At 52.3% G+C, this 21169-nt stretch overlaps 2 protein-coding genes across 2 annotated transcripts in view; one reads left to right on the forward strand and one right to left on the reverse strand.

Moving 5' to 3' along the window:
* Positions 1-11433, forward strand: part of Pef1 (penta-EF-hand domain containing 1) — a 17158-nt gene extending 5725 nt beyond the window's left edge. The window contains exons 2-5 of the mRNA XM_013020655.1: positions 3858-4152; positions 7764-7919; positions 8388-8531; positions 10449-11433. Of these exons, the coding sequence (XP_012876109.1) occupies positions 3858-4152; positions 7764-7919; positions 8388-8531; positions 10449-10678 (825 nt within the window). The 3' untranslated portion in view covers positions 10679-11433. The remainder of the gene's footprint in view (positions 1-3857; positions 4153-7763; positions 7920-8387; positions 8532-10448) is intronic.
* A 2676-nt stretch (positions 11434-14109) lies between these two features.
* Hcrtr1 (hypocretin (orexin) receptor 1) lies at positions 14110-20230 on the reverse strand. Its single transcript, XM_013020558.1, has 7 exons — positions 19936-20230; positions 19570-19748; positions 18382-18625; positions 17988-18103; positions 16767-16993; positions 15905-16026; positions 14110-14418 (listed from the first exon to the last, which is right to left on the reverse strand). Exons 1-7 carry the CDS (start codon positions 20132-20134, stop codon positions 14228-14230), a joined length of 1278 nt encoding a protein of 425 aa, XP_012876012.1. The 5' UTR covers positions 20135-20230; the 3' UTR covers positions 14110-14227.
* Between the last annotated feature and the right edge of the window lie 939 nt (positions 20231-21169).

Consider the following 21169-nt stretch of genomic DNA (forward strand, 5'->3'; position numbering starts at 1 on the left):
TCTACCACTTGAGCCACAGCGCCACTTCCGGCTTTTTCTGTTTATGTGGTGGGGCCTCATGCATGCAGGGCCTCAGGTGGCTCTATCACTGAGCCACCTTCTCAGCCCATGGAGATGATATTCTTTATTTCTTAGAGTGGAAGATTGGTGAAAAATGGTTGAGCTGGAAGCAATAACATCAAATATCTCTTCAGGCAGCTAAAGACTTAGAGGTAGTTTTTCTTGCTTTAGAAACTGTGGTTACTGAACTTCCTGTCTTTTGGTTTCCTCCATCTCAGTCTTATGTTTGTTGATATGAAGTGCTCTTGGAAAAACTCTGGAAAGGGTTGGCAGCATGGCGTAGTATGGAAGCATGTAGAGACAGGGACTCTGCTTTACGTTTCTGGCTTAGACCGTTACTAGCAGCTCAGTGATGCCCCGGCCTAGAGTCTGCCTCACTTGCTGTACGTCCCTCATCTTGTGCAAGCTAGAAACCTGAGTCATTTGCTCCCCCTCCACTTCTTTCCTAATCGAATTAGTTGTCAAGTCATGTCTAGTCTGTCTCTGAAATAGCTTCAGAATCCCTCCTGTTCTCCCCATCCTGGGCTGTGTTGTCTAGTTCATGTTCTGCCTGCCGAGCACCTGGGCTGCTGCCTCCCCCACCAGCTCATCCTCCACACCACCACTGGAATTCCCTAAGCCATATTGAGTCCTGGGGACCATGATGAATGAGACTCAGTGACCTTATTGTTGGGTGGAGGAGACACTGAGCAGAGGAAAGTACCCACTTGGCAACTGAAAGGCAGAGTGCTTGGTCATGAGGCTATGAAGAACTCATTTTTCTGGGTTCACACTGTATTCCTGCCATGGTTCCAAGGATCAACTCCAGTGCCACTTTTGCCTCTCCTGGGATTCCTTCCTAGACTTACTTCATATACTTTTTATAGGTTATTTGTTTATTTGTACAGCAAATAGAACCCATTTCTTTGCTATGCTTCCTTGGCAGCATGATAGTTTTCTGCAGGTACTGGATCACATTGTATCATAGTTATCTGAGGACCTTCCAGGGCAGGATTCCATTTGGTTTTGTGCCCTTAAGTCTGTGTTGCTCTATAAATGCCTGCTGGATTAAGTCATTTAACAGCTCTGTGCCTCAGTTTCTTCATCCGAGAAATAGACTTACTAACCTCTTCCCTTTTCCTATTAAGGGAGTGTTAGTGAGATTCTTCAGGGAGTGTTTGTATTTATAAACTACATGTGAGATTTATCATGGAGCAAAAAGGCAAGGGTGTTGATGCTGCCAGACTGCCCCTGCTCCACAGACCCCTGCACTAGGCTAGCTGGGAGGGCGAGAAGACCGAGTGCTTTGTTGTCTTGGCTGTTGTTCCCAGGTGGGAGCGCTATGCTCAGGTGCCCTGGCCAGGTAAAGCTTTAACATTGCTCATACAGCTTTAGCATGGAGCAGATATTTCATGGCTTGCTGTCCAGCCTGTACTTTGGAGGGGCCCAAACTCCACAGAGTCCCTGCCCACCTCCCTCTTCCATGGTACCTGCAATCCTGTTCTCTGGTGCTTAGGGAAGGACCTACAGCAGGAGGCATTGGGAATCATTGAGTGTAGGCTAGTTTGGGGAGCAGCCTGGCCCTGCCTCTGCCTTTACTCACAAAATGGCTTGGGAAAATCCCTTCCCCTCTCCCAGACTTAGTTTCTCCATCTGCAAAATGGGAGGCCTAGTTATATGACTGGCCTTCAGGCTGGGCAACCTCCTATCACATCTCTCCAACTCCCTTGAGAATCTCGATGATTCTTCTAGCCCAAGATCACTTTCTTGGGGAAACCTTTCTCGGTTTTCCCCTTTCCTTGGCCATCCTGGGGTAAGTGGCTTGTGTGTCCTGATCCACACCTGTTTCTTGTGCTGTCCCTTAGGTGTGGGTGTGACAGAGTGCCCGGTGCCTCTGTGCTGAGCTGCTCCAGAATGTCTCACAGGGTTTATAGACCCAGGACTCTGCTGACAGTAATGGTTCATATAATAAAAGCAATGCAGCAGTGCTTGGGTGATCATTCACTTCGTGGTGGGCATTGTTGTGAGAGCTGTTTCTCTTCTGCTGGTGTTTCCCAAGCTCTCTTTGAATTCTTTCGAGTTTTTCCAAGTCTTATCAGAATTCAGCAAGGCTGGGGGCCCCCCCGCATGGTCAGGGCTCTGAAGCAACTTCCTTTATCAGTTGTATTTTTCTTATTTTTACCAAAGTATTCTTCAGATAAAAATGAGAATAACAAAGTTTGCCCACATTTATTTCATAATCTAATGAGGAAAGGATTACTCTGTTTTATTTATAAAGAAGCAGCCTGGGCAGGGGGGTGGGTAGGGATGGGATGGGAAGGGGAAACAAAGGGGAGGAGGCAACAATGCTTGATAAGAAATGTACTCATTACCTTGTGCATATAATTGCAACCCTTCTGTACCATATTTTCACAATTAAAAAAAAAAAGCAGACTCAAGCCTGTGATCCTAGCTACTCAGGAGGCTGAGATCTAAGGATTGTGGTTTGAAGCCAGCCTGAGCGGAAAAGTCCATGAGACTCTTATCTCCAATAAACTACTCAACAAAAGCTGGAAGGGGCTCAGTGGCCCAAGTGATAGAGTGCTAGCCTAAGCACAAAGAGGCTCCTGCGTTCAAGCCACAGGACAGGCCAAAAAACAAAAGGAGGACAGGAGGCCCAGAGATAAGTCACTGGCCCAGTCATGAAGCCAGCTGGAGAGAACACTTTTTAATCAAGATCTGTGGTGACTTAGGGGCTGGTGAAAGTCTTGCCACTAGCTGTTGGCACTTATGGGGAGAAAGACTCCCGTGATGCTAAGTGGGGAGGTGGCAGGGCCAGCCTCCTGAACTTCAAGACGCCTCCTTCCTTGGGAAGTATGGCCTTAGCCTTGAGGGTAGCTCTCTCAGAAGTTGCCAGACATCATCGCAAGAAAGCCTGGACTCTCAGTGCTGAGCCACTGGGGCATCTACAAGCTGACGTGCAGCATGTGTAGAACCTGCACTATCCTCAGAGCTGGCCCAGATGCTCTCTGTGCCCTTGAGCTCTGCAGATGAGCAGAGCTTGGGCTCTGCCAGGCCTGTACTGTCTGTTTAGGGACATACAGTAGAACACTGATCCTCAGGAGTCCCTAGCTACAGGTGTGCAGAGGTGAAGAAGAGAGGGACTATCCCAATGTATGCTGAAATCTACCATCTCCCTCTGGGAAACCTGGATTCTAGACCTGCCCGTCCCTGACAGTCTCTGTGACTAGTCTGGACTTGAGTTTCCTCCCCTGTGTCAGAGCACTTCCTTTCGTCCCCTTGGCAGCCTGAGGTAACCAGCATTATTGTTCCCATTTTGCAGCCCAAGACCCTGAGGCTTAGTGAGTAACAATCCAGTCAGTAAGTGGCAGAGCCTGAACTGAACTGGTTTTTTGCCATTAAATCTACTGCCTGGGGACTCGGGTCTCCCTGCTTGCTGCAGAGTCAGTAGTGGTCTGGGGTATAAAGCACACATGGAGGGGTCCATGCTGTGAACTCATTGCCATCACTGTTTGAGGTCAGGCCTGTGTGCTGAGAATCCTGCAGGTGGAGATGGGTGCCTCCAGGCGAGCATTTGGGATGCCATCTGGTTCCACACACATCAGTTTACACTGAACGCTGGATGTAAAGTAGCAGAGTTGACTTGATAAGCCCTCGTGGAGGCCTTTGACTCCGAGCTGTGCTGGTGGGACCTTCCTGGGAATCTTGGCTTACTCTTCAGACCCATGGTGTCAAGCTGAGAAAATGGCAGTGGCAAGGCGCTGTGCTGTGCTAGGTTCTATCCTCTTCATCCTAACTGGTATCTTTTCTTCCTGCAGGGCTGCCCAGGAGCTCCAGGACAGGCGCCCGGAGCCCCTCCGGGTAGCTACTACCCTGGACCTCCCCACGGCGGAGGGCAGTATGGCAGCGGGATCCCCCCTGGTGGTGGTTATGGAGGTCCTGCCCCTGGAGGGCCTTATGGGCCACCAGCTGGTGGGGGGCCCTATGGACACCCCAATGCTGGGGGGCTTCCCTCTGGAACTCCAGGAGGACCATATGGCGGTGCAGCCCCAGGGGGCCCCTATGGCGCTCCAAGTTCCTATGGTCCCCAGCAGCCTGGGCCTTATGGACAAGGTAAGTAGGATCTTGGGCCCTAGGTACCTCTGACCTGGTTCTGAATTGTTCACAGTCTGTCCTTGTCTTTCCTGTGGGTATTCAGGGCACCCCCTCAGCCTGTGCCAGCTAACTTTGCTGTTGTAACACCTTCCGACCTCCTATCTTCTGGCAGGCATTTCTGTTCATTGCTTTATTCTGCTTAGGTGTCAGCAGCCACAGGTTGGTAGCAGAGTGTCTGCTCCATGTCTGTCTTCATTCTGAGATCTAGGCTGAAGGAACATCTCATGTTTGAATTATATTGTCCTTGTGGCACAGAAAAGAGCAATGCCTTCAATCTACCTCTAAAATCTTGGACTCTGGGGGGCTGGGAAGGTGGCTCAGTGGTAGAGTGCTTGCCTTGCATGCATGAGGCCCTGGGTTCGATTCCTCAGCACCACATAAGCAAAAAGAAAAAAGCCGGAAGTGGCGCTGTGGCTCAAGTGGTAGAGCGCTAGCCTTGAGCTGAAGAGCTGAGGGACAGCACCCAGGTCCTGAGTTCAGGCCCCACGACCAGACCCCCAAAAAATAAAAAAAAAATAAATAAAAATAATAAAATCTTGGACTCTGAAGTGTCATTTGTCTTTTCTACTCACATTCTTTTTTATTTTTATTTATTTTTGCCAGTCCTAGGGCTTGAACTCAGGGCCTGGGCACTGTCCCTGAGCTTCTTTTTGCTCAATGCTAGCACTCTTACCACTTGAGCCACAGCACCACATCTGGCTTTTTCTGTTTATGTGGTACTGAGGAATGGAACCCAGGGCTTCATCAATGCTAGGCAAGCACTCTACCACTAAGCCACATTCCCAGCCCTACACATTCGTTGTTTTCTTTTTTTTTTCTTTAGGTCAGTCATGGGGCCTGAACTCTGGGCCTAGGCACTGTCCCTCAGCTCTTCAGCTCAAGGCTAGAGCTCTTACCACTTGAGCCACAGCGCCACTTCTGGCTTTTTCTGCTTATGTGGTGCTGAGGAATCAAACCCAGGGCCTCTTGCATGCAAAGCAAGCGCTCTACCACTGAGCCACCTTCCCAGCCCCCTCACATTCTTTTGATCAAAGCAAATCCCCTTCACCAAGCTTGATGTTAATAGGATGGGAATGAGTAAGGAACTCTAAGTGGCCAGACAGTATACAGTGCTTGGATAATGTAGTCTGTGAGGACAGACCCCATTCATGTATGAGAGAGACTGACTTCCATTTATAGAAAGGCAAAATGGTATAGGTATGAAACATTGATTTCTTTCTTTTTTTTTTTTTTCTGGTCCTGGGGCTTGAACTCTGGGCATGGGTCCTATCCTTGAACTCCTTTTGCTCAAGACTAATGCTATACCACTTAAGCCACAGTACCACTTCCAACTTTTTCTGTGATTAATTGGAGATAAGAGTCACTGCCTGAGCTGGCTTCCAACTGTGATCCTCAGATCTCAGCCTCCTGAGCTACTGGCACCCAGCAAGGTTGACTTTTGAAATCAGGCCACTTACTACCTGACCAAGCCTCTTCTTTAAGCCTCAGTGTCACCATCTGTAAAATGGGACAGTGGCATTACCTCACAGGGCTGTTGATAAGGATCAAATGAAAGGGTACAGATAAGAACTGGGCATAGCATCTGAGCTTAATAAATAATATTCTGCGAGGATTTGTCCTAGGGCGTTCTCAGCAGAGAAGTATTTATTATTTAATATGATAGCTATGAAGGATGCTGAGGCAGGCGGGAGGATGAGATGGAAGAGAGGAAAAACAGAACAACTTAAGGATTCCTTTTAGGACAGAGGCAGGGCAAGGACCTGAAGATTCAATAGCAGCAGAGAACCTTGGTGGGGGCTTCAGCGTCAGTGAGTATTTCTGGGCAGTCTCAAATAGTCAGGGAAAGTAGATGCCAGTGTGAGGCCCCCCCTCCTTCCCCCTTCTCCCCCCAACAAAAAACAACAAAAAAGAAAACACCTCATTTCAAGCAGCTCTTTCCCAGGAGATTCAGCCACCAGCAAAGAATCCCATTTTGGTGCATGTGAAAGGCCTCCTGGGAGTACCTTGCTGACAGTATGTACCCAGGCAGGTGGCCCTGGGGAAATGCTCAAACCTTGGGGGTTCTGAGCACTGCCAGCCAGGTGACATTTATCTCCTCAGAGCCCAGAGCATCTGGCCATTTGCTTTCAACTCAGCAGCTCTCTAGTGGGTTTCCATATCCCTTAAAATCTTGTCTAGAAGCCCACAGGAGGTCACTGACTCTGAGGCTTATCCCTCCAGGGCCTGAGGCTAGCTATAATCTCTGGGGCTGGAGGGGAGAGGAAGAGATAGAGGGGGAGAGGAGGGGCCTGCCTTACGTGCCCAGCTGCTCTCTACTCCTCTCACTTGGCCACCTTTGCATGTAGTATGCTACGCACAGTACCTACACTGGGGTCCCAGGGCGGCCCCACAGCCAGGGTTTGAGAACCACCTTTCTGGAAGATACATTTGGCAGAGATACCCTCTGCCGGCAGAAAGCTCTTAAAGGGCCTTTCTAGCTTCTCTACCTGCTGTCACCCCTTCTACGCCACTCACCTAAAACCCTGAACACACCCTGCACCTGTGCCACTGTATGCTACTTGCTCCCTTGCAGACCCAGTTGAAGTATTTCTTCCACTCTGAAGATATCTGCAACTACATTCTTTGCAGCCTTTGCTAGGAACCTTATTTTTCTGTTCTCTCGTGTAAACATCACACTATCCTGGGAAGTGGATACCTCTTAGAAAACATTACACATTTTAGCCGGGCGCTGGTGGCTCACGCTGAGATCTGAGGATCGCAGTTCAAAGCCAGCCCGGGCAGGAAAGATCGTGAGACTCCTATCTCCAATAAACCACCAGAAAACCGGAAGTGGCACTGTAGCTCAAGTGGTAGAGCGCTCGCCTTGAGCTGAAGAGCTGAGGGACAGCACCCAGGCCCAGAGTTCAAGTCCCATGACCAACCAAAAAAAAAGAAAACATTACACATTTTATATAAAGTCACACATACTACTAAGGTTCAGACACAGGATTTAAATCCAGGTCTGCTTTTGGTTCCAAAGCTGTAGCTCCTCTGCATAAAGCACACAGCACATGTTTGCTGCAGTAGAAGCACCGGGTCTGGGACTTCTGTTTTTGAGGTAGATGAGATGCACCTGGATTTCTCATCTAAGCAGGTCATGCTACATCCGCAGTCAGGTTGTCCTCCTTTTCTGATTGTTGTGTGATGGAGAAAGTTAACTCCGTGGCTCCTAAGAGACATCTTTGCTTTTCCACTTTGATTTACCACCCCATCTGTCAGGCCACCTTTTCCAAAGAATTCTTGTTGTGCTGAACAGGGATAGGAAATACAGAGTCAAATAGATAAGTGACTAGGACATTATACAGAAAAGCCAGCAGGACTCATGGAGTAGAAAGTAGCTGCAAACCTGAGAATCTTCCAGCCGCCACTTAGACCAGAGTGAGATGGAGGATGGAGGAGGTGGATCTGTGGGGCTATGTGGATAGGGCCGCCTACAGCGAGGGAGGCACTAGAGCTGCCTCTCCTTGGCTTTTCTGTGAATTGGCCTTGAGTCCTGGGCCTGACTGTTTGGCTCATGTTCCTTCCTGCAGGTGGTATCCCTCCCAACGTGGATCCTGAGGCCTACTCCTGGTTCCAGTCTGTGGATGCTGATCACAGTGGCTACATCTCCATCAAGGAGCTGAAGCAGGCCCTGGTCAACTCCAACTGGTCCTCATTCAATGATGAGACCTGCCTCATGATGATTAGTGAGTCCTAGCCCTGCCCCATAGGTTGGTTTAGGGAAGAGCCATCAGATAGTTGACAGTAGGTAGCCAGGTGGCCAGTCTGAGAAGAATTCCTTGGGCCAGCGAGTATTTCCAGGAGGAGGCTGAGTTCCAACCCAGGGGAGAGATCTCCCCTAGACTGGATCTTTCTCAAGTTCCAGACAGTTGGGTTACAGGCTAGCTCAGTTTCCCATTCTGCAGATAGGGACTCCCTCCCATGGAAGGAAACTGCAGGGAGGGGTCAATGTGGATTCAAACCTGTAGAAAAGATACAGTTCTGGATAGAGGAGGCCTAGGAGGGCAGGTATTGGGTTTGAGTCCAGTGTCTCAGGTGCAGGTGTCTGGGCCTCAGGCTTGTGGTTCTGTGGAGTCTACTGCTCCTGCCTGGGGCAGGGGGGGGGGGGGGAGGAGGCCTCAGTCCTGAAGTCTTCCTTCCCTCCTCCCACTCAGACATGTTTGACAAGACGAAGTCTGGACGCATTGATGTCTATGGTTTCTCCGCGCTGTGGAAGTTCATCCAGCAGTGGAAGAACCTCTTCCAGCAGTATGACCGGGACCATTCTGGCTCTATCAGCTACACAGAGCTACAGCAAGGTGAGGGCTGCAATGGACAGGACATGGCTAGCTTCTCCTCTCCTAAGACAGAAGACAGTCTCACTGCCAAATGTCCATGTGTCACAAGTGCTGTCCTTGTGAAGACTCACTTGTAACGTCCCTCTGTGAGCAGGCAGGGCCGCTGAACAAAATCCAGGGCAAGGATCAGGGCTGGCCTCCCTAGTGACAGGACTTCTCAGCTGCGAGGAGCATCCCCAGCTGGTGGGAAGCATTAGGGATGGAAACGCAGCACCCCAGTGCACTGGGGAGATGTGCCTGTGTGTGGCTCTTTTCTTGATTTCCACCGGGTAGGATGGGAAGGGCCCTGCCCAGGGTCTTGGAATGGTAACTTAGCCACCTCTGCTGGAAGGCAGTGTCTTCTCAACTCTGATTGTAGTTAGGTAACATGACCTGAGGCCCAGCTCCCGCTTTCTCTCCTGTCTGACTCTATCATGCCAGAGCCTGGGACCTGGGCTTGGGCTGGTAGGTAACAGGACAGTGGCTAAAGAGATTGTGAGAACCAGTGGGAGTTTCTGAACCTAAAAGGAAAGGTCACAAGAATGCCTAATCCTTTGCCCTAGCCATGGATTTCAGTCAAGACTAGGGAGGCCTGTGGGCGGGAGTGAAACCACCACATCTGTGCGTGGTGGGAGGGAAGAGGAGGACAGTAGTGATCACTATCTTTCTGACCTCTGTATTAGGTATTGGTGAGGTAGTATAGCATTGAGCTGGGCTCCCGTGGCTATGCCTTTAATCCTAGCTACTCTGAAGGCTGAGATATGAAGATCCTGCTTGGGCAGGAAAGTCTGTAACTCCTATCTCCAATTAGCCAGCAAAAAGCTGGAAGTGGAGCTGTGGCTTAAGTGGTGGAACGGCAGCCTTGAACACAAACGCTTAGGGACAGCACCCAGGCCCTGAGTTTGAGCATCAGGTCTAGCACAAAACAACAACAGGAAAAAAAAAAAAAAAAACTCAATGAATTCTTGCTGTGTCCCAGGCAGTGTAGTAAGCATTTTAGTAGGTTTACATGATCCAGTTTTCTCATATACTAGATCCTGTTTATTATTTCTCATTATTTGGTGAAGAATGTCTTACGGTCTCCATTTTACAGATGAGAAAGCAGACTTAGTATATGTATTGCCGACATGCCCACAGAGCAAATGGAGATTTGCTGAGATTTTAGCCTACAGATAAATTATGTAGAGAAGAAGGCAGGAAGCAGGAAACATCTCATTTGGGGGTATGGGGGGGTGGGCTGTAGGCCTAGGACTGTAGGGTCTGTAGGCTCATGTGGAGAGAAGATGATTTTATTAAAAGAAATACTTGGTGAGCCAGGCATTGTGACACATATCTGTAGTTGCAGCACACAGGCTGAGGCAGGAAGATCCCAAGTTCAAGGCCAGCTCAGGCTAAATAGGGAGACCCTGCCTCAAAAACAAAACAACAAACACAGTGCCAGATACTGTGGTAAGTATGTGGGTGATCATCTTTAATCCTTACTAGATGTACAAGGTGCATTTCACCCCTATTTTAGCAGTAGTGAGATGGAAGGGTAGTCAGACTACACAGTTTGCCAGACTTGTGGGCCAGACTATGGCCCATGTGCTGCGCTGCTGCCTCCGGGGTCTGCTGTAGGCACAGTGAGGTGGGAACTTGGGCTTCCTTCTATGCCTTACATGGATCAGAGATGATCACAAGTGAACTGCTATTTTGTCTGGGACCCCATGAACCCTAACTAACTGAACAGTGGAGACTTGGGAACGGAGGGAGGGTCTACCAGCTCAGGGGAGCATCTAGACAGAGCACCTGTTGTGCTTTTGTGCTGATCCCTGAGTCCCCTGGTCTGCTGTGCTGTTGAGGATGGACCAAGGAGGTGCTCATAGCAGGTTTGTGTGTGTGTGCTCTGTGCCTTACCAGCTCTGTCCCAGATGGGCTACAACCTAAGCCCCCAGTTCACCCAGCTCCTGGTTTCCCGCTACTGCCCGCGCTCTGCAAATCCTGCCATGCAGCTCGACCGCTTCATCCAGGTGTGCACCCAGCTTCAGGTGCTGACTGAGGCCTTCCGGGAGAAGGACACAGCTGTCCAGGGCAACATTCGGCTCAGCTTTGAGGACTTCGTCACCATGACAGCTTCTCGGATGCTCTGACCCTGTCTGAGTGGAGCACGCCAAGGGCCTTCTCTGTTCCTTACAGTGGGAGAAGCGTGTGGGCCTCTTTTCCTGTTCCTCCTAGAAAGATCCCTCCTTGCTTGATGCAGCACTGTTCCTAGAGAGGGTTAGGAGTCCTGCATCAGCCCATAAATAGTGGCCTGTGGCCACACAGATAGGAGTCTGACCTAAGGGAGGACCAGAAGCTGAATGTCCTGAGCACTGAACGGCACAGCCTGGCATCAGAGGCAGGAGCTGACAGTCAGCGGTGAAGGTGGTATGTGTGTCAGCCACACACTGGCCTCCAGCTCTCCCCTCTATACCCTGACACCAGTGGTAAGCATTCATTAGCCTCCTACAGTAATACCTGTCTTCCTCACCCAGGTGATCATGTCAGATGACCCCAAGTTCTCCAAAGTGGAATCTCATGGAACATGAGAGAGATTTGCCTCTGGGACCAGTGGCTTGGATTCACTCAGACCCAATGTCCCATGTGTTAACCTCTAGTTGCCTGGGCTCTCCCTGCCCAGGGAGCACAGACATTCTGCCATCTGGGCATCTTTGACCAGGCTGCTGCCCTCCAAAGCTTGGACTCTTGCCTGCCTGCCATGTTCCGCTTGGCTGTAGTCCCCAGGGCACAGTTGTGACTTCCCACTGCCAATGCTTTTTTTTTTTTTTTTAAAGAATTTGTTCTTTTCGTTTGGGGCCAAAAGTCCAATGAAACAATAAGCTTCAATAAAAGGTGAAACTTGTGAGTCCCATGTTTTCTGCCATGTCTAGTTCCATACCTGTCCATTCAGCCACCTGTTCGTTCTTTCATTCTATTTATAGGTATGCAGGAAAGCAGCTTGGTGGCAGCCAGGATGGAGCTCTTCTTATCCAAGTAAGGCTGAGGTCTTACTGGGTTCACTTCTATGGCTGGAGTCAGCTCAACGTGACTGACTTTGTCTCATGGAAGTTTTAGATTGGCATTTGATCTGGAAGCAGCCACCTCAAACTTTCAAAGCATGGCCTGTTAATTATCTCAGGTCTGAGTTTCATCTTCTAGACAAACTCCACTTACAAAGTAGAATCTTCCCCCAATTTTACTAAGCACTGCCAGCCATCTGTATCTCCAGTTGGATCCCGAGATCCACATGATACCCAGTCTACACTGGGTATCTGTAACACAGTGACAGAATTTCAATCAAAAGCTGAAGACACTTGACATCCTAGTTTCCAAAGAGCCTTCTCAGCAGTGATGGTGTGATTATCCTTTGTCTTTGGGAGGTAGAGAGGCCTTCAGAAGAGTGTTCCCTGCCCCAGGAGGGCAACATGGGGGTATGGGCTTAGGGATGGAGAGTGGCTGTGACAGTTTTGCAGGTCAGTGAGTCCCTGCAAGCAGGCCAGGCTCAGCCGCTTCAGCTCCTCTGTGCTGCTGTGGCTCTGAAATTCCAGAATAAGATGGAATCCAGATCCCATTGGCCAGCCCTATTCAGAACTAAAGTCCTCTCCAAGGACTCCTGAGAAGTCTGGCCTCTGCTTACCAGCCTCCAGTGACAAAATTAAACCTCTAGACCTTCCAGGTAGCTTATTTTTTCACTAGTAGAAACATGTTCCTGGAGTGGACTCTAAATCCTGCCTTCTTGCAAATGCCAGCCATTGGTCTTGGTTTTCTTTTGGCAGACTACCCAGGGCATACATCCTCCTTCCTGAATGCCAATCCTCTGGATAGCAGAGCTTGCCACCACATTGCCATGTTTCCTCCCAAGCCAGGTAGCCCCAAGCTTTTGAGGTACTCCTTGCATATGTCTCCTTAGTGTGCTGGTCACCTCCAGTTCATCAGAGGCCCTCAAGGCAAAGCTGCTGCCCACTGTGGTGCTGGGTCCCACAGCAATGGAGTGGGGGAGAGGGGGAACAGCCTCTTGCAGAAGCTCGGGAGGTCACCTTGTCTCCTAAAAGCCTTTTTTTTTTTTTCATGAAAGCCATTTTGATTTTATTTTTTTATATGACAATGGGAATAGAACCCAGGGTTCTATTGCTTGAGTCACTGCCACTGGACTGTACCCCCAGCTTCCAAACCCTTCTCTGTCACTCTACGTGCCCAGAAAGGCTGAGGGCCCCAGACTCGGGTAGACACTTGCAGGCATGGTAGGCTCCAGTCCTCATGCCTCATTGTGCACACTGCCCCTCCAGACCTGCCTGTGACCTTCAGGAACAGCTTTAGATTCCAAGGCCAGTGGAGGTAGAGTGGGTGGGCATCCCATTCCTCCTGGCAACAGTTGTTTGGGCCACTGGGGAAGAGCTGGGCTGGAAAGTCTGGAGAGTGGATAACATAGCTGCGCACACATTCCACAAGTGAAGGGCCTAGGAAGAGCCAGGCTGGGCCCAGGGCTCTGACCCCAGCTTTGTGACAGGTGAGCTCCGGGAAGCCCAGGGCTCTGTTAATCAATGTAAGCATACCTGGCGCGGTGCATGGCTGTGCTGGCCTTGGCCACATGTCTCCCGCTCCTCTAGTGGAGCAGCACTCCAGACTGCTCCATCCTGTTCTGGCAGTGAGGATCAGAGCCTCGGCAGCCCCCATAATCAGCTAGGAGCCAGCCCTAGCACATCCAGCCAAGTGTGTGGCTTCCTCTTTATGCTGTGAGTTCATAGAAAATAAATGAAGGCCTGATTTCCAAGAAGGTGAGGGAAACAGTAAATCAGGCTGTTAACCTGCTGTCTGCCCACCCTACCCCTTACCTTCCCGAGGCCCTGGGGCCAGGGAACAGACAGTGTGGCAAGAATGGAGGTTCCTGGCATCAGAGCCTTGGCAGCACCGAGGAGGCAGTGCTGCCTGCATCCTGAATCCATCTAGGGTCTGGTGGGGGCAAGGAGGGCTGCAGGCAAGAGCACCCAGTGCCTTCTCCAGCCTTCCTCTGCTAACCTGAGGCGCACAGATTCTATGTAATGACAAGGAAAGGGAGCATTCTGTGCCAGGCTTTTAATTACAACTGCTTCAGGCTGCTGGCGTCCATGCTGAACGGCTGCTCGGAGAGTTTTATCACACCACAAAGTCAACAAGGTCCAGCCTGCGGTGTGTGTGCTCAGCACCCGGCAAGGCTGTACTGTGCTTAGGGCTCACTGGACAAGGACTAGACTTAGTTTGCACAGGCATCATCAGAACAGCCCCAGCTGTTGTGGGAGTGGGGGGGGGGTCCTTGGGCCAAATAGAAACACCTATGGGGACCTTTGGAGCTGACTCTAGGGAAGTCCTATGACTCGATAGGAGAGGAGTCTGTAGGAGGAAGGCCAAGCATTAGAAGGATGATGATGGTGGGTGCTATTGTGGAGGATAGCCACGCAAGAGAAAAACATCAATAACTGTCCACAGCATGAGTCCATGGAGAGCTTTCCCCTCCCCTGAGCATGCGTAAGCCTCATGTCAACCTTGCTTAAGGAGACATGAGCTCAGGAAGGGAAGAACTTGCTCCGAGTCACCTGGGCAGAAAGCCAAGCCTGGAGCCCCAGCCTGTCCCTGCATCCACCATTGTGTCAATGAGAAGCTTGGCAGCTCCCTGCCCACCCACCTCAGGGCAGCACGGTGGTGACACTGGTGAGCACCACATGCTCAGACACTTTGGAGACGGAGCACCGGCTCTGCAAGGACAAGGACTTGTGGCTGGCAGAGGAGCCGGGGCGGGGAGCCTTCAGAGAGCTGCAGGGACCCGGGCCAGGCAGGCAGCAGGAGAAGGCGGCCTTAAACTGCTCCCGGAATTTGCCTTGGTTGGGAGACAAAAGACACAGCCATAAGGAGACAGATGCAGCTGGAAAGGAGCTTGAGCCCAAGAGCTACCCACACAGCTCCAGCTGTGCATGAGTGGGGAGGGAAGGGGAGAGCTGGAGAAAAGGACAGAGCCCCTGAGCGGATTCCCAAAGTGAAATGCAATTGTTCTGATTCCTTGACGGCACTCTGGCTCAGGGCCTGGCTGAAGATGTGGCAGTGTCTGGCTCCAGAGCCTCAGGTCACCTCTGCCCTTTGTGTGCAGGGGAGGAGAAGCTCAGGGATCACTCTGTTGCTAGGCTCTGCCCAACTCTGCCCTGTGAGGATAAAGTAACAGCAGGGGCTCTTGCAGGTGGTAGTCACGCTGTGCCAGGCACTGTGCTATGATCTGGCCATCTGACCAGAACTGGACTTGGTTCTTATTCCAAAGCCCATCTCTGAAAGAGAAGGGTAGTGGGACAGGACAGATCCCACTCTACCTTGTCTAGCCCATATAGAGTAAGGGGACCAGGATTTCTCCTTGAGCATGTGTCATCAGCCTGCCAGCCTCTGTGGTGCCTGGCACAGGGCTGAGCACAAAGTAGGTACTCAGTAAATGCAAACTAGACAAAGGCACATGCGTCAGGAAGTCTGCCTGCCCTTGCCACCCAAGCAAAACTTATCTCCTCTCTACTCTGAGCTGGGAATCAGCAGCAGCCTTTGTTGGGTAATTCTTGAGTTGCTATGTGACTATACTATTGAGCTGTGCTCCCTCAGAGCTGTTAACCCTTTCTGAAAGACAATTTGTATCCAACCTTGAGCAGTCACTTGGCCAGGCTCCTGAGAGGCTCAGGCCCCCACTGGAAGTCTGTGAGTCACTTCCACTAAAACAAGTTTGAAGGCCAGGCCATGACCCTCCTTGAGACAGGAAGGTGGTGAGCAGAGTGGGAACTATAGGAGCGCAGAGACAAGTGACCCACAGTGGGGTGGGCATCTGGGCATCCACATGGGAGGCTAAGAAGGCTGTGGCCAGAGGCAGTAGGGCCAGGTGTCACCTGCCATTATATCCAGCTGGGCAGGGGAGTGTCCTTCCTCAAGCCTGGGCTATCCTGCGGGTGAGCTGCCCTTCTCCCCTGGGGCAGGGAATCCCATCCCCCTCCCACAGGATGGGCTCCCTCTGGAAAGATGGACTACTTTGCCTCTATTGACCAAAGAAGAGGCTGGCGGGAGATCCTGCGGTGCTTGTCCAAGCAGGGCCGGTAGAGGCAACTGAGGCGAGTCCTGCCCTCTGCACTGGCCTGCAGCATCCGCTCACCTCCACCTGGCTGCTGGCCACTGCCTCCCGCTCAGGCCAGGGCTCTTGGGGACTGAGTCTCCCTTATGAGTGGGTGTTCCCAGAGCAGGTCCACAATGCTCAGGAGAGAACAGCTACCTTTCCCCCGCCTCATCCCAAGATGGAGACTCCTGCTTTGGGGCCTGCTGCCCTCACCCCCCAGCCTGCTCACCACTGAGGAAGTTGTAGATGATGGGGTTGGCGGCGCTGTTGGCATATACCAGCCAGTGGGAGAAGGTGAAGCAGGCATAGACGGCTTCCCGGTCGCGGGCTTGGTGGAACATCCCGAACACCCTAATGCAGGAGGAGGTGAGTGTCAGGATTAGGGCACCTGTGCCTCTGGGTCTTGACCACAGTTTGGGGTTCTCAGGCACAGAGAGCATGACCAGAGGGGGCCTAGGAGCAGATTACTAGCTATCTGATCCTCCCCTTCCCCAGTTCATCTTCCTACCATCCTCATAGCAAAATGATAGCAATGAATACCATCTGTTTTTCCATGTTCTTTCATGGACCCTTCTTGGCTCCTCATCCGCTGTGTCCCTCTGCTTAAAGTGCTGTCTCTCCAGATCCCTGCAGGTTCCCTCCCTTCCTCCTAGTCTCTGCTCAACTCAGAGAGTGGCCTCCTGCCTCAGCCTTCCAGTGCTGGAATTACAGGCATCTATAATGTCCAGCTTCTCAGACAGACTGAGAAAATACAGCTAAAACAACAAAATCAAACCCACCCATCCCTGACAATGGTCACTATCATCTTTCCCTAGTACCATGACTGCCACCAAGCATTGATTTTTTTTTTAATGTATCTTCCTTCTTCCTCATTGGAGGGGAGGCGCTATGAAGGCAGGGACTTTGTTCACCCTGAACTTGACCTAGTGGATGGCAGAACGAGTTTTCACAGTCACAGGACTGCCCTGCCCATGGAATGATGGAGGAGATAGACTCACAGCGGAGAAAAAACCTGCCCCAAGGTCACACCCTGGGACAGCTCCTTCCCCGGCCCCGCCTCTCCTCCCCCTCCCACACCCCCATTCCCATACCTCTTGAGGACATTAAGGACACTGATGGGCAGGTAGCAGAGAGCAAAGACCAGCAGCACCACCATGAGCATCTTGGCTGTCTTCCTCCGAACTCTCATCTGCTTCACTTCGGCCAGGAAGGCGCGGGCCCGGGGCTGAGACTCTATGCTTAGGCCTTGCTCCTGGGCCTCCAGTTGGTCTGAGGGCCGCTTCCAGTTCCTCACCAGGGCGGAGGTGGTGCCAGGGATCTGTCCAGCACACACAGATGGCAATGTGGGTCTCACTCCATGAGAGAGGCCTTATCTTTTGCTGACTCCACCCCAGGCTGGAGCCTAGGGCAGGGTGGAGGTAGACGAGGGAACAAACCCCCACAAGAGGAGGGAACCTGACATCCAGGAGAAAGAGGAAGCTTTGGCCTCAGTGTGAGCATGTCTTTTCTCTTTCCTCATGAAAGCACCTACAACATGCATCTAGAAAGGTATTTTTAGTCTTCAGCTATAGAGGAGACGCCTGAGACTCAGAGATGTAAGGGACCCTTGACAAGGCCCTGAGCTCCAACCTCTTTAGCTCTCCAGTTCCAATAAGCATGGGTTGAGCTGTGCTGCCCCTGGCCCAGGTCAGACTATGGGGAGGTCTGGAGGTGGGGGGAGCAGGAGGGGAGCACTGAAGAGTCTATGCCTCAGAGCATGGCTCACCACCAGGGTTGCAGCTTTCTCGGCTCTAGTTATTTTTGCAATAGGCTCTCATATTTAGCCCTCAGCTAGCCTGGACCGTGATCCTCCTATTTACGTGTATAGCTGGAATGACATCTGTGAGCCACCACACCCAGCTTTGATTGATTGAAATGGCGTCTAGACAACTTTTTGCCTAGGCTGTTCTCAAACTGTGGCCTCTGGCTCTGGAGTAAGATAGGATTACAGTGTTGAGCCGCTGTTCATCTCTGATTTTCTACTCACTAGCTGAGGCTCTGGGGCAGCATTATGTTCTCTGAGTCTCAGAGTTTTCTCACTATTAAGTGGTGAAGAGGCTGAGGGTTGGGCAAAACAATAAGTGGTTGCTGCTGTCACTAGAAGGATATCAGTCATCCTTGTATGAGGGTAACCTCTAGCACTTGGGCCTCAAGTTCCCCACACCCCTGGGCCTTGCCACTCTGGTTCCAGCCATCAGGCTGTGTTCTGAAGGCAGGGGACCTTCTACCCCCTTAGACTGGAGCCCCTTCCTGCTCAGTGGCATGGGCCTCACCTGGCGCCCCCAGAGCTTGCGGAAGATCTGGAAATAGGCCATAGCCATGAAGCCAAGCGGGGCCAGATAGGTGACGATGAAGAAGCAACTGTGGTAGATCTTGGGGTACAGGTCATCTGTGGGGGGGGGTTGAGAGATGCAAGGGTCAGGTCTAGCCTGAGAACCCCAGTCAGCTCTGATTAGCAATGCCACCCTGTCCCCAATAGGGCCCAATCAAGGCTGGGAATGGCTGAGCCCCATGCAGGCACCATGGCAGGAACAGAACCTGGGGTTGCCTTATCTGGCAGTGTCTGCTTGGGACAGACTCCTAGCAGATGCCCACACATCTGGAGATTGCCCCTAACAGATGCCTGCCTGCTTTGTGGGTATATGCCCCAGAGATGCCCACCATTACCTGCCCAGCGTTCATCACAGACAGAGAAGAGCCGGGTGCGGTTGGCTAGCTCCGGCAGCACACTGCTGCACTCCATGACAGCAGCCTGGGGCACCATGACAGCCAGAGACACCGCCCAGATGCCCAGGATGGAACCACGGGCACGCCGGGCTGTGCTCTTGAACAACAGCGGATGGCAGATGGCATACCAGCGGTCAAGGGCGATGAAGCTGAGAGTCAGCACTGCCACAGACACGGACACGGCCTGTCCCACAGAGACACAACATCAGACACGTGAAGGGTGAGCAAGGATGGAGAAGTCACAACCCAGAGATGCCAGAAAACTGGCTATGGTGCAAATCCTGACTGCACCACTTACTGCTGTAGGACTTTGCACAAGGCACTCACCCTCTCTGAGCCTTACCTGTACAATGGGAACCTAACATCTACCTGGCAGAACTCTGGTGAAAAGAAATCATGTATGGAAAATGTCCAGTTAGAGACCTGGCACACAGAACTGCTAAATGCCAGGCATTTCTCTCCTTATCCTCACACCAACCCCATGAAGAGGGTGCTATGTTACAGATGGGGAAATTGAGGCCCGCAATTACCTTATCGGTCTGTCTTTATGCTGAAGACTATCTGAGTCAGTCAAAACCTTAGAAAACTAGGAAAGACATTTCCCTCACTCTGAAATGTCATCCTTGAACCAGGCTGTGAGGAAAGTCCTTCCTGGTAGAGACAGGGATGAGTCTGGACCAGTAGCTTGGGTCAGCATTGGCTCCAAGGGTGCCCCTGCCCTCTGAGAGGCAGGGAGAAGTTCAAGGTTGTGCCAGCTCTGGTCAGCCATTCTTCTACCCCCACTAACCCCATTTGGGCATCTTGGTGCTCACCCTGAGGAAGGGAGGCACTGGGCCAGCTGGAGGGATGGGAGGAGGCAGCTTCCACTAGGCCCCCTGAAGTCTGCCCCCCTTAAGATGAGCAAGCAGGCTCAGCAAGTGTCTGAGTCCGTGTTACCGCGTCACGTGTGCCACCCCACCCCCGCTCGGTGCTGTGACGTGTATGCACACATGAGTGCTCATCGATGTGCCAGTAGGAAAGATCCCTGTGTAAGTGTGTGGGGCTGTTTGAAAAGCAAGCCCAAGTGTGGCTGAGCCCTCCCAAAGGGCTGACTTTTGGATACAGGCAGCGGGCGGCAGGAGAGCTCACCTGTAGGTAGGGGATGACCTTGCACAGCGCATGGCCAAAGAGCCACGACTCAGTGATGTCCACTAGCAGGCTGGCCGGCAGGCAGATGGCTGTCACCAGCACATCAGCCAGGGACAGGTTGACGATAAAGTAGTTGGTGACCGTTCTCATGTGGTGGTTCCGCCACACAGCCAGGCAGACTGCAGGGGCGGGTGAAATGAGGTCAGCAACAGAGCCATGCCCATCCCAACTCTGCTCATCCACAGCCTGGCCCCCCTCTGCCTTCCTATCTCCTCCATCCCCAGCATCACGCTCCTCTGTGCAGCAGGCGGTGGGGCTGGCTGGCAGGTCCAGGTCCAGGGGCAGGGGCAGGGGCCCAGCACCTACCCAGAGTGTTGCCCACCAGGGCTACCAGGAACACTGCCACGTAGGCTGCGATGAGGACCCATTCGTACTGCTTAGGGTACAGATAATCATGCCACAGGTAGCGCAGAAACTCATCTTCATAGTCTGGAGGCATGTAGGAGGGTTCCCCCATGCCAGTGGGGACCCCTGTCTGGGCTCCTGGGGTGGCTGAGGGCTCCATAAGCTTGGGAGCCACTGCATCAGAGGAGCATCCGGGATCTGCAGAAGCCCACCCTTGGCCCACTTCCCTGGCAGGCCTGGGCCTTGCACCCTGGTTTTGGGGATGCAGAAGAAGGAAGGAAGGAAGGAAGGAAGGAAGGAAGGGAGGGAGGGAGGGAGGGAGGGAGGGAGGGAGGGGTGGGAGAAAGGGAAGGAGGGAGGGAGGGAAGGAGGAAACATTAGGGATTATGCTACTTGTTCCCTCTTCATTTTCACCCCAGAAGTGGTGGAGGAAGGCAGCTCTGGGCTGCATCTCAATTCCACACAATTGCTCTTGGGTAACTGCCGCCCTCTTCAGCCTCAGTTTCCCCATCAGGTACCTACCTCTCAGGACCGGAGGAGTGATGAGCTCTAAAGTCAAGTGCTTCCCCCAGTTCTCCCAGCACCCGGCGCTGGAAGCTAGGCGTTTCTGGGTACTATTAGTAGGGAGCCCTGTTTCGCAGATGAGGAGATGGAAACTCAGAGAGGTTGAGCTGTTTGCTCAAGGTCACAAAGCCAAGCCAGGCTGGGGTGACGCCACCAGACACCACAGATTTAACAGAGGAAGTCGTCCCGAGGGCAAACATTCTCCGCTGATTCAGCCCACTGGCTTTGATTTTTGGTTGTACCAAAAGGGTAGAGGGAATGGATGTGGCTTAGGCCCCGCCCACCAGACCTGCCAGTCCCTTCCCGCTGGGGCACCGACGCGCGCGCGCGCTCACCAGAGTCAGCCACACCAGGGAGGATGCAAGGAGGAACTGGCCATCTCTTTGGGAGCGAAGGGAACCCTACTGCAAGCCCCTCGGGCCCGCGTGAGGACCCCGAGTCCCCGGGCCACGATGCTCCAGGCGGCCGCCAGGGGTCGCTGGCGGGCGCGCAGGCCGCTCTCCATTCATAAATTCGGCCTCGCTCCGGCCCCTCCCTCCTCCCACCCCCGGCGGCGCGGGGACCCCCGGGACCCGGCGGGCTGGCGGTTCCCGGAGGCCCAGGAGGAAGGGGAGGGCGCCCCGAGTCCCAC

This window comes from Dipodomys ordii, unplaced genomic scaffold (assembly GCF_000151885.1).
Source record: "Dipodomys ordii isolate 6190 unplaced genomic scaffold, Dord_2.0 Scaffold51, whole genome shotgun sequence".
NCBI lineage: Eukaryota > Metazoa > Chordata > Mammalia > Rodentia > Heteromyidae > Dipodomys > Dipodomys ordii.